Source organism: Oncorhynchus gorbuscha, linkage group LG04 (genome assembly GCF_021184085.1).
Source record: "Oncorhynchus gorbuscha isolate QuinsamMale2020 ecotype Even-year linkage group LG04, OgorEven_v1.0, whole genome shotgun sequence".
Taxonomy (NCBI): domain Eukaryota; kingdom Metazoa; phylum Chordata; class Actinopteri; order Salmoniformes; family Salmonidae; genus Oncorhynchus; species Oncorhynchus gorbuscha.
In genome coordinates this window covers 57203149-57217964 of record NC_060176.1, presented here as the reverse complement: position 1 = coordinate 57217964, position 14816 = coordinate 57203149, and the positions used below count along the sequence as shown (strand labels likewise).

The 14816-nt window shown below is 42.8% G+C and overlaps 1 protein-coding gene across 1 annotated transcript; it reads left to right on the top strand.

Annotated features, from left to right (window-relative positions):
* The first annotated feature begins 3765 nt into the window (after positions 1-3765).
* LOC124033010 (T-box-containing protein TBX6L-like) lies at positions 3766-6646 on the top strand. The gene is made up of 9 exons (XM_046344938.1): positions 3766-3781; positions 4014-4167; positions 4287-4389; positions 4789-4953; positions 5264-5410; positions 5491-5561; positions 5670-5758; positions 5864-6083; positions 6211-6646. The coding sequence occupies exons 1-9, from the start codon at positions 3766-3768 to the stop codon at positions 6644-6646; spliced, it is 1401 nt and encodes a 466-aa protein (XP_046200894.1).
* Positions 6647-14816: the final 8170 nt, after the last annotated feature.

The window sequence follows — 14816 nt, the reverse complement described above, 5'->3', positions numbered from 1 at the left end:
AGATGAACCAGGGAGGAACCCTGCTGAAGTGCTGTGAATGGTTTTCCATTTAAAGTTTAGCATGTGTTTAGCCTATGGTAACAGAGGTGGATAGAGGAGGAGACATCTAGCCTATGGACACTTGTGGATTTGCCTGGACGATGATGATTGTGGGAGGGTGGGCTCCTTCGGATTGGCAGGGAGTTTTTGCCCGGTCTTTATCTCTCTCTCCCTCTGTCTCTTTTAGTCTGTGGTGTCTTGCCTGTGGTGCTAACTGATTGTTAATTGCTGGCCCATACAGTGCCTTTCCGCATGGAGAAACTTGGGCCTGCAGGGGAAACTGCCCTAATGAGATTATCTATCGGTGCATTGTCCTCTCTAGACACCCCAATACACAACCCCAAGGCACTGCCTGCAGCCCCAACACCCAACCTGGCCACCCCCAGGTTAGACTCACCTAGAGAAAGATATGGTATTAATGTAAGTTATCACACCATTATGGGTTTATTGGTCCCTCACACACTCCTCACTTTCTCGGATTGGAAAACTGAATATGCCAGAGACCATGTTTGGTCAAGATGAAGTCATTGATTCAACCAATATCATATATGACCTGTGTATTTTAGTAGTGTTATAGCTGTTTTGTAAGAATGAATCAAAATCGTATATCATTTCTTTAATTTTATTGTTGGGGAAAGTGATGTATGTTGTTCATTCAGCAAACCCCATTTTGATCATCATTGAACAAATGTAAAGGGACAATCGGCAATGGTAATTTCAATCAATAATACAGTTGAAGACGGAAGTTTACATACACTTAGGTTGGAGTCATTAAAACTTGTTTTTCAACCACTCCACAAATTTCTTGTTAACAAACTATAGTTTTGGCAAGTCGGTTAGGACATCTACTTTGTGCATGACACAAGTCTTTTTTCCAACAATTGTTTACAGACAGGTTATATCACTTATAACTCACTGTATCACAATTCCAGTGGATCAGAAGTTTACATACACTATGCTGACTGTGCCTTTAAACAGCTTGGAAAATTTCATGAAATAGAAGCTTCTGATAGGCTAATTGACATCATTTGAATCAGTTGGAGGTGTATGGATCTGCCAGAGCCGCCATTCAGCCAGGATCTGTCAGAGCCGCCATTCAGCCAGGATCTGCCAGAGCTGCCAGAGCCGCCATTCAGCCAGGATCTGTCAGAGCCGCCATTCAGCCAGGATCTGCCAGAGCTGCCAGAGCCGCCATTCAGCCAGGATCTGCCAGAGCTGCCAGAGCCGCCATTCAGCCAGGATCTGTCAGAGCCGCCATTCAGCCAGGATCTGCCAGAGCCGCCAGTCAGCCAGGATCTGCCAGAGCCGCCAGGATCTGCCAGAGCCGCCATTCAGCCAGGATCTGCCCCTCTGTCCAGTGGGGTCATTTAGAAGGGTCTCCGTGGTTAGGAAGCCACGGAGGCGGACTAAGACTACGGTGAAGTGGGGTCCACGTTCCGCGCCAGAGCCGCCACAGCGGACAGACGCCCACCCAGACCCTCCCCTATAGGTTAAGGTTTTGCGGCCGGAGTCCGCACCTTTGTGGGGGGGGGGGGGTACTGTCACGTTCTGACCTTTATTTTCTTTGTTTTGTATTTATTTAGTATGGTCCTCTGGTCTGATGAAACCAAAATACAACTGTTTGGCCATAATGACCATCATTATATTTGGAGTAAAAAGGGGGAGGCTTGCAAGTCAAAGAACACCATCCCAAACATGAAGCACGGAGGTGGCAGCATCATGTTGTGGGGGTGCTTTGCTGCAGGAGGGACTGGCGCACTTCACAAAATAGATGGCAGCGTGAGGAAGGGAAATTGTGGATATATTGAAGCAACATCTCAAGACATCAGTCAAGAAGCTAAAGCTTGGTCGCAAATGGGTCTTCCAAATGGACAAAGTCAAGGTATTGGAGTGGCCATCACAAAGCCCTGACCTCAATCCTGTAGATAATTTGTGGGCCGAACTGAAAAAGTGTGACTCAGTTACACCAGCTCTGTCTGCAGGAATGGGTCAAAATTCACCCAATTTATTGTGGGAAGTGTAACAGGATTCTACCTGGGAAGGAAAGGAGAGGAGGACCAAAACGCAGCGTTGTTGAAGTTCATGGTTCTTTAATAACTAGAAACTATACATGAACAAACTACAAAAAAACAAGAAACGTGAAAACCCGAAACAGTCCCGTGTGGTACAAACACTGACACAGGAGACAACCACCCACAAAATACCCACAGAATATGGCTGCCTAAATATGGTTCCCAATCAGAGACAATGATAAACACCTGCCTCTGATTGAGAACCACTCCAGGCAACAATAGACATTCCTAGACAACTCTACTAAACACAACCCCATAAATCTAATAAACCCCAAGACAAGACAATACACATAAATCACCCATGTCACACCCTGGCCTAACCAAAATAATAAAGAAAACACAGAATACTAAGGCCAGGGTGTGACAGGAAGCTTGTGGAATGCTACCCAAAACATTTGACCCTTTACAATGCAAAGGCAATGTTACCAAATACTAATTGAGTGTATGTATACTTCACTGGGAATGTGATGACAGAAGTAAAAGCTGAAATAAATAATTCCCTCTACTATTATTCTGACATTTCATATTCTTAAAATAAAGTGGTGATCCTAACTGACCTAAAACAGTGAACTTTTACTAGGATTAAATGTCAGGAATTGTGAAAAACTGAGTTTAAATGTATTTGGCTAAGGTGTATGTAAACATCCGACTTCAACTTTATATACCCAATTCATTATTGAATACTAGAACTTGCCTCAACCTGTTTTATCCTATCAAAACCCAAAATATAAGATTACACCATTGTTTGTAAACGATGTTCTTTGTAAATAAATATAGATTCAACATATGTTCAAAACGATCATGTTGATCTCATAGACTGTCACTCCTTGCATTAATAGCTCCATCTATGAATTTTAGAATGGTTACATTTCTCCAGCCTTATCCCTCAGCAGTATAGCAAGCAAAGTGTTGTTTGGCAAAAAAAACAAAAAAATAATATTAAGGATTGTGACTCAAATGTTCTATGTTGTGAGGGTTGATCAAGTTTGAAATGGATCACCTCTCCGAGCTCTTATTAGCTATTATGGCTATTTTACCACATTGCATAATAATGTTCTTTGTAAATATATTATGGCTATTTTACCACATTGCATGAGGACACTAAATAGGCTTTCTGTGTGTGGTTACATCTGTGTAAATGACAATAACACAGATTTTGGTGCCGCTGTAGGCCCTGTTCTCCAGTGGGGAAGCCCATCCATATTTGTTTTAAAGTCTCTTAGCAGTTAATAAAGATGCGTTTCCTCTGTCACCCTTCCTGTGGGGACGGTAATCAAGGCTCTGTTAAGTCCCTTTGATTTCCACAACCCTCCAATCATAGTGGGAATTGACTCATCGTTGTGCCACTTCAAAGCCTGGGAATGGCTCTTCAGGCCACTCCCACTCCTGGGCTCCCCTTAAAAGTCAGAGACCCCATCCTCCAGTTCAACAGTTCTCGAGAGCCCCAAGTGATTGCTGTTCAAACACCACTGGACCTACGACCACTCAATATATGCTTCTGGCACCAGTGGAATATGCTGAAAGCTCAAGACCGATGTGCAGCACCAAGGAGGGACTGTTAACTGTGGTTTCTACTTTGGAAAGCACTAAAACAGTTTTCTGATACATTATATTTTTGGCGCACCTCTCCTTGTTCCACCAACTCGTCTGAAGAATGCAGTCCATCAGAGGTGAGTGTTGATCCTCAAGCTCTTTTTTTGTCATCAAACCTACCTTGGATTCCCAATGGACATCACACAAGGCATATGCTCTCACAAGGCATAAGCTCTCATTGTCTATATCAGTAGTCTGTGTATGTGAAATATTCCTCCATCACAGCCTATTCAGTTCTTATCTTGGTCAGATAGTCCTCCATCAGTTTGAGCTTTTGACTGGTTCTTAATAATTGTTTCTACATCCTAGACATGAAGTCCAACTTTAGTACTCCGTCGTCGTCTATTCCCTGTGGTCCCGAAGCTTATCGCCAAGGCAACATCAAGATGACTCTGGAGAACCCAGAACTCTGGAAGTCCTTCCATGAAATAGGAACAGAGATGATTATCACTAAACCAGGCAGGTAAGATAACCACAACTTCAAACTCTATCTGCCATCATCAATTTCAATGTACTTGATTGACAATGCTTCAAGAAATTGCACTTTCTGTGGACTGTAATGATTATTCTTGAATTTTGCAGGAGAATGTTTCCACACTGTAAAATCAACCTTTCTGGACTAATTCCATGTTCCAAGTACATCTTGTTGGTTGACATGGTACCTGTGGATGGTTTCAGGTATAAGGTAACAACCTTTTGCATGTTTACACTTGAATACATATCCATTGCCTTTCGTATGAGCAAAATCATCATCATAAAATGTTCATTTAGAAATGACACATCCCTGGCTTGTATCAAACAATTGTGACATTAGCAAACATTAGCAATAGATGTTCTCCAATGGTCAGACGAGACCCAGCTCCACTCCAGTCTTTGCTAATCACCCCTCTGACACTGGTCATCAACGGGCATGATCTCTTCCTGTTGTTATATCCCCTGCTGTTTGCCTCTGTGGGTGGTGCAACTGAAAGTATCACTCTCTTTTAGCCTCAAGGTTAGACAGGGATCCTCTGAAAATCACCCCTGCCCCCTTTATATGACATATTAACTTTATGTTAAGCTGTTTACTTCTGTCTCCTTCCAGTGGAATAAGGAGAAATGGGAAGTGACTGGGAAGGCGGAGCCGCAGCCTCCTTGTCGTACGTACCTGCACCCAGACTCTCCGGCCCCTGGGAGCCACTGGATGAAACAGTCAGTGTCCTTCCTCAAGCTCAAGCTCACCAACAACACTCTGGACCAACATGGCCATGTAAGAAAGCATTGTCAAGCTCTGTAATAATAATATTATATATATATATATATATATATAATAATTAATATATATATAATAATATATATAATACTAATAATAATAATATTATATATAATAATAATAATATATATAATATACTAATCATATTATATATAATAATAATAAATATATATATATATTATATATATATTATATATGTATGTATATGACATACTCTATAGAGCATTGGCAAATTATTTTACTTTGATGACATTAACTGTTGTCATTGTTCCAGTGACTAAACTAACTGTGCATCTCTCTCTTTCAGATCATTTTGCATTCCATGCACTGCTATCAGCCGCGCTTCCACATTGTCCAGGCAGACGACATGTACAGTGTACGCTGGAGTGTCTTCCAGACCTTCACCTTCTCTGAGACCACCTTCACCTCGGTCACCGCTTACCAGAACACTAAGGTCAGTCTCACTGCAGTCACTGGCACAGGAGGGCACTACCCTTTATTTTATATGTTTAAAACCAACTCTTTTTCCCCTAGATAACAAAGCTGAAGATTGACCACAACCCATTTGCGAAAGGCTTCCGAGATGAAGGAACTAATACAAAAAAGTAGCTAGAATTGTTTTTATCATTACTTTTCTATTTCACTCTTTCTTTTCTATTTTCTGCTTGCCTTGAATATGTGTACCAATGATCCTGTTGTATTTTCCTCTGCAGGCATGCTAACAGAATCCCAGCCTCAACAGAGAAAAAAACAAAGGAAATGGATTATCTAAGCAAAGACTCATATGAGGACAGCCCTTCAAGTATTGGCTTTCACCAGTTAGTTTAGTGACCAAACTACTCATCCCTTCATGTAGAGGTTGTTATTCTCTGGGCTCAGTGGGTCTGATGTCATGTATGTTTTGCAGGCTTACACATGTCATCATATGTGGGATACGAAGGAGAGCGGGCAGAACTCACTGAGAGAAAAGAGGAGGAAGTGGTGAAAGAGGAGCACTACTCCCCTTGGGGGCCTGAGAGGGAGCATGGACACCACGGCCAGACAGACACACCCCCTGGACCCGGCGTCAGGGACATGTACAATGCAGAGCAGCTAGTACCAGACCCAGCTTCATACCAGCCATACAGGTAGGCACCACAGCATGCTGCCTATGTCAGTAATGTTCATCCTGCTGCCTGTAGGAAAGAAAACTCACTGCCACATTGTCATCAAAGCAGACAACACTGACCACCACCCTGCCTTCTCTCTTTTCAGGTTTCATAAATACGGGAGGTCTCCATCTCCCTCCTCCAACCTGGGCAGCAGCAATGGCGGTTCTGGACGGGCCAGCTTTGAGTCCAGAGTCCCTGATGTAGCCACAGTCCCAGAGCATGAGGCCCCCAAGCCCTCTGCTCATGAGATTAGACCATCTCCCTGTGGCCCGCAGCCCCTTGCAGGACATCATCCGGACTACACAGGTGTGCTCAACATGGCCCAAGCAGGCAAGCCAGGGGTCCTCAGCCACCACATCTACAGCCCTTATGGCACAGAGAAGACCCTGGGCCAGTGGAGCGGCCCCAGCCATACCCAGTACCCTCCCCCTCACCACCTGCCCACTGACTACAGTACCCCGGCTGTGCACCACGGATATCACCATGGCAACGTGGCTGAGTGGAGCCAGTACCCACTCTTCTCCTACTCATGCTGGTGAACCATTTCCTCACAGTTTCTCCCAAAAGAGAAGGACTGCAGTCTCACAGGTGACTCAGTGAGACCTCATAAATGCTACTATGCTGTCATACCTGTGTTTCCCCTAGAGGTCTGTCCCAAGTCCAGCATCAAACCCAGAGCTCATGGCCATGCTACTGCATGCTGAGGCTGAGGGAGAAGGACCTGGGTCTGAAGAAACATCAGCAAGCAAAAATGATAATGGAGTGGAACAGAGACAATATGCTTTAGAATGACCACCAGAGTAGTGCTGTTGACTCGTCTGAAATCACAGATGGCTTTAGGCCTGAAAAATTAATATGTTCCTACCCAATTATATGTTTATCATTGAATTGTCTATTTATTTTTGTTTTGATTTCAATTATTCAAATGTTTTTGTCGAAAAATAAACATTTTGTGTGTAATAAATTGCTTTAATGAGATTGTAATGGGAGCTGTATGTAATTAAATAATCAACAAGTCACGTGTTTTTCCACAGTTTTTTTCAAAGCTAAAGTATTAATTTACTTGGTGGCGGGATTCAATCGAAGGAGCATTATAAACTGGGTGAGTCAACAGCCGTGGTACACTACATGACCAAACGTATGTGGACACCTGCTTGTTGAACATCTTATTCCAAAGTCATGGGCATTAATATGGAGTTGCTATAACAGCCTCCACTCTTCTGGGAAGGCTTTCCACTAGATGTTGGAACATTGCTGCTGGGACTTGCTCCCATTCAGCCACAAGATCATTAGTGAGTTCAGGCCAACTGATGTTGGGATAGTAGGACTGGCTCGCAGTAGGCATTCCAATTCATCCCAAAGGTGTTGGATGGGGTTGAGGTCAGGGCTCTGTGCAGGCCAGTCAAGTTCCTCCACATCAATCTCAAAAAAACATTTCTGTATGGACCTTACTTTGTGCACGGGGGCATTTACATGCTGAAACAGGAAAGGGCCTTCCCTTGCCACAAAGTTGGAAGCACAAAATCATTTAGAATGTCATTGTATGCTGTAACATTAATATTTCCCTTCACTGGAACTAAGGGGCCAAGCCCGAACCATGAAAAACAGACCCAGACCATTGTTTCTCCTCCACCAAACTTTGCAGTTGGCACTATGCATTCGGGCAGGTAGCTTTCTCCTGGCATCCGGCAAACTATTTTTACGCGCTACATGCTTCAGCACTCGGCGGTCCTGCTCTGTGCTCTATCACTTCGCGGCTGAGCCGTCGTTGCTCCTAGGCACTTTACAATAGCAGCACTTACAGTTTACCGGGAGAGCTCTAGCAGGGCAGAAATTTGACAAACAGACTTGTTGGAAAGGTGGCATCCTATGACGGTGCTCCGTTGAAAGTCACTGCGCTCTTCAGTAAGGGCCATTCTACTGCCAATGTTTCTCTATGGAGATTTCATGGCTGTGTGCTCTATTGTATACACTTGTCAGCAATTGGTGTGACTGAAATATGTGAATCCACTAATTTGAAGAGGTGTCCACATACTTTTGTCTATATAGCATATATCAGACCCAATACCACGGATATGACAACGTATATTTATTGCTCTGATTGCGTTGGTAACCAGTTTAAATAGCAATAAGGCACCTCAGGGGTTTATGGTATATTGCCAATATAACATGGCTAAGAACAGCCCTTAGACGTGGTATATTGGCCATATACCACACCCCCTCAGGACATATTGCTTAATTATAGCGCAGGACACTAGACAGCAGACACGGTGCCTTTTAAATGTATTTCCTCCAATGTTCTTGAACATAGCATTCATGGTAAATGCTATGCATGTCGGCTCAAGCGCAAATGACCTTTTAGAAGTAGTGCGCGGCGCTATAACACACCTTGAATTGAATCCGGGCCTTAATCAATTTGACTTGTTGTGATATCAGGGTAGAAGACTAATAGTTAACACTTTACCGCCGGCTGTTTCCTGAGTTCAATCCTCTCAGATTTGATTATTGCTGGTGTAAAATTGAGGTCACAATCTATGACTTCCTATAATGCAAGGCCAGTTTAATAGGATGTAATTAAGGATGGATCAGTAACTTGATCAACACCCCATAACCTTTTTCACATCTATGTACTCATTACAATAGATCTGTCTCTGCACTTTTGAAGATCCCCAGAGCCTACAGAAGTGTTTGTATTTTCCCTTTGTTTACCTAATGTAACGAGGACCACACTCTAGTTTCCTTTGGCCCAGCATGCCTTAAAGACCCTGCACTATTGTGCCTCTGGCCAGGGGAGTGACTTTCCCTGCTGATGTTTTCCCACTTATAAAACATGCCATGGCCATCTTTCTCCCTCTGAACGAGCGTTAAAGAGCATGAAAATGGGGGGAGCAGTTGTCTCCCTTTCACAGCAGCGAGCACAAAGTAGCCTGATGGCCCCTCTTCAAGGATGTCGGCTGCTAATGACTGCCGTAAAGCTGGGGAGGGAGGGTGGGAGTCGTCCTCCAGGGACAATGCTCCAAGGGCTTTTAGTCAGCTCAATTCATTAGTATGCTCATTGGGATATTAGTGGGACAAATCTTTGCCTCCCTTTCTCCCACCCTCCTCCTTTGATGAATACTCACTCCACCCAGCTGATGCATGCACACTGTCATTGACACTGACCCAACTCCAGCCACTTTAATAATGGGAATTGATGGGAAATGATGTAAATATATCACTAGCCACTGTAAACAATGCTACCTTATATAATGTTACTTACCCTACATTATTAATCTCATATGCATACGTATATACTGTACTCTACATCATCGACTGCATCCTTATGTAATACATGTATCACTAGCCACTTTAACTATGCCACTTTGTTTACTTTGTCTACATACTCATCTCATATGTATATACTATACTCGATACAATCTACTGTATGCTGCTCTGTACCATCACTCATTCATATATCCTTATGTACATATTCTTTATCCCCTTACACTGTGTATAAGACAGTAGTTTTGGAATTGTTAGTTAGATTACTTGTTGGTTATCACTGCATTGTTTGAACTAGAAGCACAAGCATTTCGCTACACTCGCATTAACATCTGCTAACCATGTGTATGTGACAAATAAAATTTGATTTGATTTAATGCATGATGCACATCTTGTTTACCTTATCTGACAGTGTGGGTGTCAGGAGGAAAATATAATATGTTCTCCCATCCCAGTGAGTCATGTCAGTGGAGAGATTCACCCCAGGCATTACTGATTACTTGATGTGGTGGTAGAAAAGGTCACTGTAACACATCTATTTGAGCTAATATTCTCTGGTCTGAAGCTGGTCTGCATAGTAGAGATACTCCAGAAGCATATTCCATTCCCTATCCTTCATTCTAGGAGTCACTGAGTCAGCAGACTGTTGGTACTTGAGGGCGGGAAATGGTTTGGGCTATGGCTGACTGAGGACAATACAATCCCCCCCCCCCCCCCCCCCCGCGCTGCCCAATTCCCCATATCCAGTTTTTTTGTCAGGACCGGACATGGCTATCAAAAGTCCCCAAACCAAGAAAACAGAGGTCCCACAGACATTTGCACCCGTATGCACAGCTACCAGAATTGAAAACAAATACTGATTTTAGAACGCCTCAATACTCACAATTTATTACAATGAACTTGGATGCCAAAATACAATGTTGTTGGTTCAATAACCAGACTATCATCAGATGTGAACTTGGATTCACGGTAAAGTTCACTGGGTGTGCAAAGTAGAAAGCTGAGTGAACTAGTGTGGCATAACTATGACCCAAATCTAAGCAAACAATTACTCCCCCAGTTCTCATTTTACAACAAATATCATAGAGCAGCAAGCAACATACAGTATATCACAAAAGTGAGTACACCCCTCACATTTTGTAAATATTTGAGTATATCTTTTCATGTGACAACACTGAAGAAATTACACTTTGCTACAATGTAAAGTAGTGAGTGTACAGCTTGATAACAGTGTACATTTGCTGTCCCCTCAAAATAACAACACACAGCCATTAATGTCTAAACCACAGGCGACAAAAGTGAGTACACCCCTTAGTGAAAATGTCCAAATTGGACCCAATTAGCCATTTTCCCTCCCCGGTGTCATGTGACTCGTTAGTGTTACAAGGTCTCAGGTGTGAATGGGGAGCAGGTGTGTTAAATTTTCATCTGTCCACTCTACCATAAAGTCCTGATTGGTGGGGTGCTACAGAGATGGTTGTCCTTCTGTGGAGATGGGAGAACCTTCCAGAGGAACTCTGGAGCTCTGTCAGTGACCATCGGGTTCTTGGTCACCTTCTTGACCAAGGCCCTTCTCCCCCGATTGCTCAGTTTGACAAACGGGACAGATTTAGGAAGAGTCTTGGTGGTTCCAAACTTCTTCCATTTAGGAATGATGGAGGCCACTGTGCTCTTGAGGACCTTAAATGCTGCATATATTTTTGGTACCCTCCCCCAGATCTGTGCCTCGACACAATTCTGTCTCGGAGGTCTACAGACAATTCTTTCGACCTAATGGCTTGGTTTTTGTTCTGAGATGCACTTGAAGTGTGGGACTGTATATAGACAGGTGTGTGTTTTTACAAATCATGCCCAATCAATTGAATTTACCACAGGTGGACTTCAATGAAGCTGTAGAAACATCTCAAGGATGATCAATGGAAACAGGATGCACATGAGCTCAATTTCAAGTCTCATAACAAAGGGTCTGAATACTTATGTAAGTAAGATATCTTTTTTAATACATTTTTAAAAAATGTATGGGGTATTGTGTGTAGTTTGCTGACAACTATTTTATTTAATCCATTTTAGAATTTGGCTGTAACGTAACAAAATGTGTGATACGTCAAGGGGTCTGCATACTTTCCGAAGGCCCTGTCACTTGGTTAGGCCAGGGTGTGACAAGGGTGGTTTGTGTAGTTTTCAATTGTCTAGGGGGGTTTTGTATGTTTATGGGGTTTTTCTAGTTTAGGTGTTTATATGTCTATGGTCGCCTAGATTGGTTCTCAGAGGCAGGTGTTTATCGTTCTCTCTGATTGGGGACCATATTTAGGTAGCCATATTCATTGGGTATTTTGTGGGTTATTGTATGTGTAGTTGCCTGTGTCAGCACTCTGTTTATATAGCGTCATGTTATTTTGTTTGTTTAGTGTTTCTTTGTTATTAAAGAGTTTGTATTCATATCATGCTGCGCCTTGGTCGTCTCTATACGACGATGTCAGGCACTGTATATCTTAAGTTAAGAACTGATAGGGCACTACAGTCTTATAGGACTACATATAAATACTGTGCCTATTTCTACAGCCAAACAGGTATCAATGAACCGCCAAACAGAAAACATTCCCTGGGCTGTATAGTTGGCTGAGTTAATCAGAGGACAGGCTGATGTTAGTGTTGATAGGTCATGTTGAGGATCATGCATGAATGTAAACTGACGGTTGAGGACTGTGATGTTCTGGGGGTGGAACTTGGGCCCGGACCACTCCCTCCCTGACAGATGGGAGATGTCAAATGGTCAGCAGGACCCTTTTCAAGTGCAGGGCTGCAGTCTCAGTTCTCTCCCAATCTTCCTCACCAGCCTAATTACTTAATAAACGGACAGCCTTTCCTTTAACACTGAGACAGGCCCTTCAATAGGACAGGACAGAGCTCAGACTGGAATTAACAGAGAGAGCAGAGCACAAACACGTCTCTTATGTAACAACCCCCAAGACACTCACATCCAACATTCCATTCTGCATAAACTCTTCAAGACATCACCACTGGGCAATTTCAGCATTTTAATAGCTCTGATAATGGACAAGCAAAGAGCTCTAAATCGACTTGCACTCTAAAGTGTGTATAGGCCTCAGCTCTCTTTGACAATGCTAAATATGGGATATATGTGTCTTCATTATTCCCCAGGTGGCCAGTGGTGTCAGTGAATATATTGGTGTTTTCAGTCGCCATGAAAACGTGGCAGGTTGTGCGAACGGAGCTTGATGTCCAAAACAATAGGGTGAATCAGCAGACTTCACCAAACGACAAAGCGAGGACTGGCACAGCAGTGTGACATTAAGTGGGGGGCACTAACTGGGGGGGTAATGGGGGTTTGCAAATGCAGATGAAACAACATTGGAGAGGAAAGCAGCATAAAGTCAATGGGCTATAGGACCAAATGGAGAGGAACTATCAGAGACTGGGATGAAGGGCAAACAGACAACCACTCAGGCCCGGGTCAATAACATGTCAACTTCAGTTTAGAGAGGAATTCAAAATGGACAAAAAATAATTGCAAGTAAATAAATTATTCTACATGAATTAGTATAAATTTTTCACTAAATCATTCTCTACATGAATTTGCTGCTCTGTAAAAAGCATAAACACTACCAGTCAAAAGTTTGGACATGCCTACTAATTCCAGGGTTTCTTTATTTTGACTATTTTCTACATTTTAAAATAATAGTGAAGACATCAAAACTATGAAATAACAGAAATGGAATCATGATGTAACCAAAATTTTAAAAAAGAGTTAAGAAATCTAAATATATTTTATATTTCAGATTCTTCAAAGTAGCCACTTGTCACGATCGTCGCAAGGAGCGGACTAAAATGCAGCGTGGTATGTGTTCATGATGATTTAATTAAAGAAAGCACTGAACACAAACTATACAAAACAATAAACGAATGTGACGCTATAACGAGAACTGTGCTGACACAAGCAACTAACATAGACAATCACCCACAACCCACAATGACAAAACAGGCTACCTAAATATGGCTCCCAATCAGAGACAATGACTAACACCTGCCTCTGATTGAGAACCATATCAGGCCAAACACAGAAACAGACAAAACTAGACATCCAACATAGAATGCCCACTCAGATCACACCCTGACCAAAGAAAACATAGAAACATACAAAGCAAACTATGGTCAGGGTGTGACAGGTGTGATGGTGTGGGTGTGCATTGTTGGTGACAATGTGGGCGATTTACTTAGAATTCAAAGCACACTTAACCAACATGGCTGCCACAGCATTCTGCAGCAATACGTCATCCCATCTGGTTTATGCTTAGTGGGACTATAGTTTGTTTCCAACAGGGCAACGACCCAACAAACCTCCAGGCTGTGTAAGGGCTATTTGACCAAGAAGGAGAGTGATGGAGTGCTGCATCAGATGACCTGGCCTCCACAATCACCCAACCTCAACCCAATTGAGATGGTTTGGGATGAGTTGGACCGCAGAGTGAAGGAAAAGCAGCCAACAAGTGCTCAGCATATGTGGGAACTCCTTCAAGACTGTTGAAAAAGCATTTCAGGGGAAGCTGCAAAGCTGTCATCAAGGCAAAGGGTGGCTACTTTGAAGATTCTCAAATATAAAATAGATTTAGATTTGTTTAACACTTTTTTGGCTACTACATGATTCCATATGTGTTATTTCATAGTTGATGTCTTCACTACGGTGTAGAAAATAGTAAAAAATAAAGAAAACCCCTTGAATGAGTAGGTGTGTCCAAACTTTTGACTGGTACTGTATGTTTAAATGGTGATAACGTTTGAGTACAGCTCTTCATTCAATTATTGCATAGCCAAGAATACCCTTCTGTGCATCACTTGAGCTGGGTGTCATGTTAACTTAAAGAGCTGTGATAGATTTTGTTGAGTCAAAACTAGTTGAGTCTTTGGAAGTGTTCCTGAAGGCATCCTTCTTCTTCTCGCTGTATAAAATAAAGGGGGGACGCCAGTGATTGACAGACAAGGTAACTTTACCACTTTGGTCTATCTAGCAGACATACGCAGTAACACGTCTTCAGGTCAAAGTTAGGACAAGCTGCAAGGATGTGAAAGGCCCTACTGAAGTACAAATGTTGGAGCAACAACACAACAGAAAGAGGCAAAAGGCCTTGGTTTACACTTTGGTTCAGAGGCACTCAAAGTGGTCACCACCACTGTATCAAACAAGCTAGGAAAACACCACAACAATTCCTTCAGCATTGCTTGCAACATAAAAGATTAAACAAATAACAGATTCCCCTCAGATTCATTCCAATGCCCCCTCTGAACACCTCTAGTCTCCTCATACACAGCCAGGACCACATCATTCAGTCAGTTTTCAGGGAGTTGTCAAAATCAACCTGCTCCCAGGATGCCTTGGTGTGCTGCTCCACTTCTTTGCCCGACCAATCACAGCACGGGAGAGGAGCACCA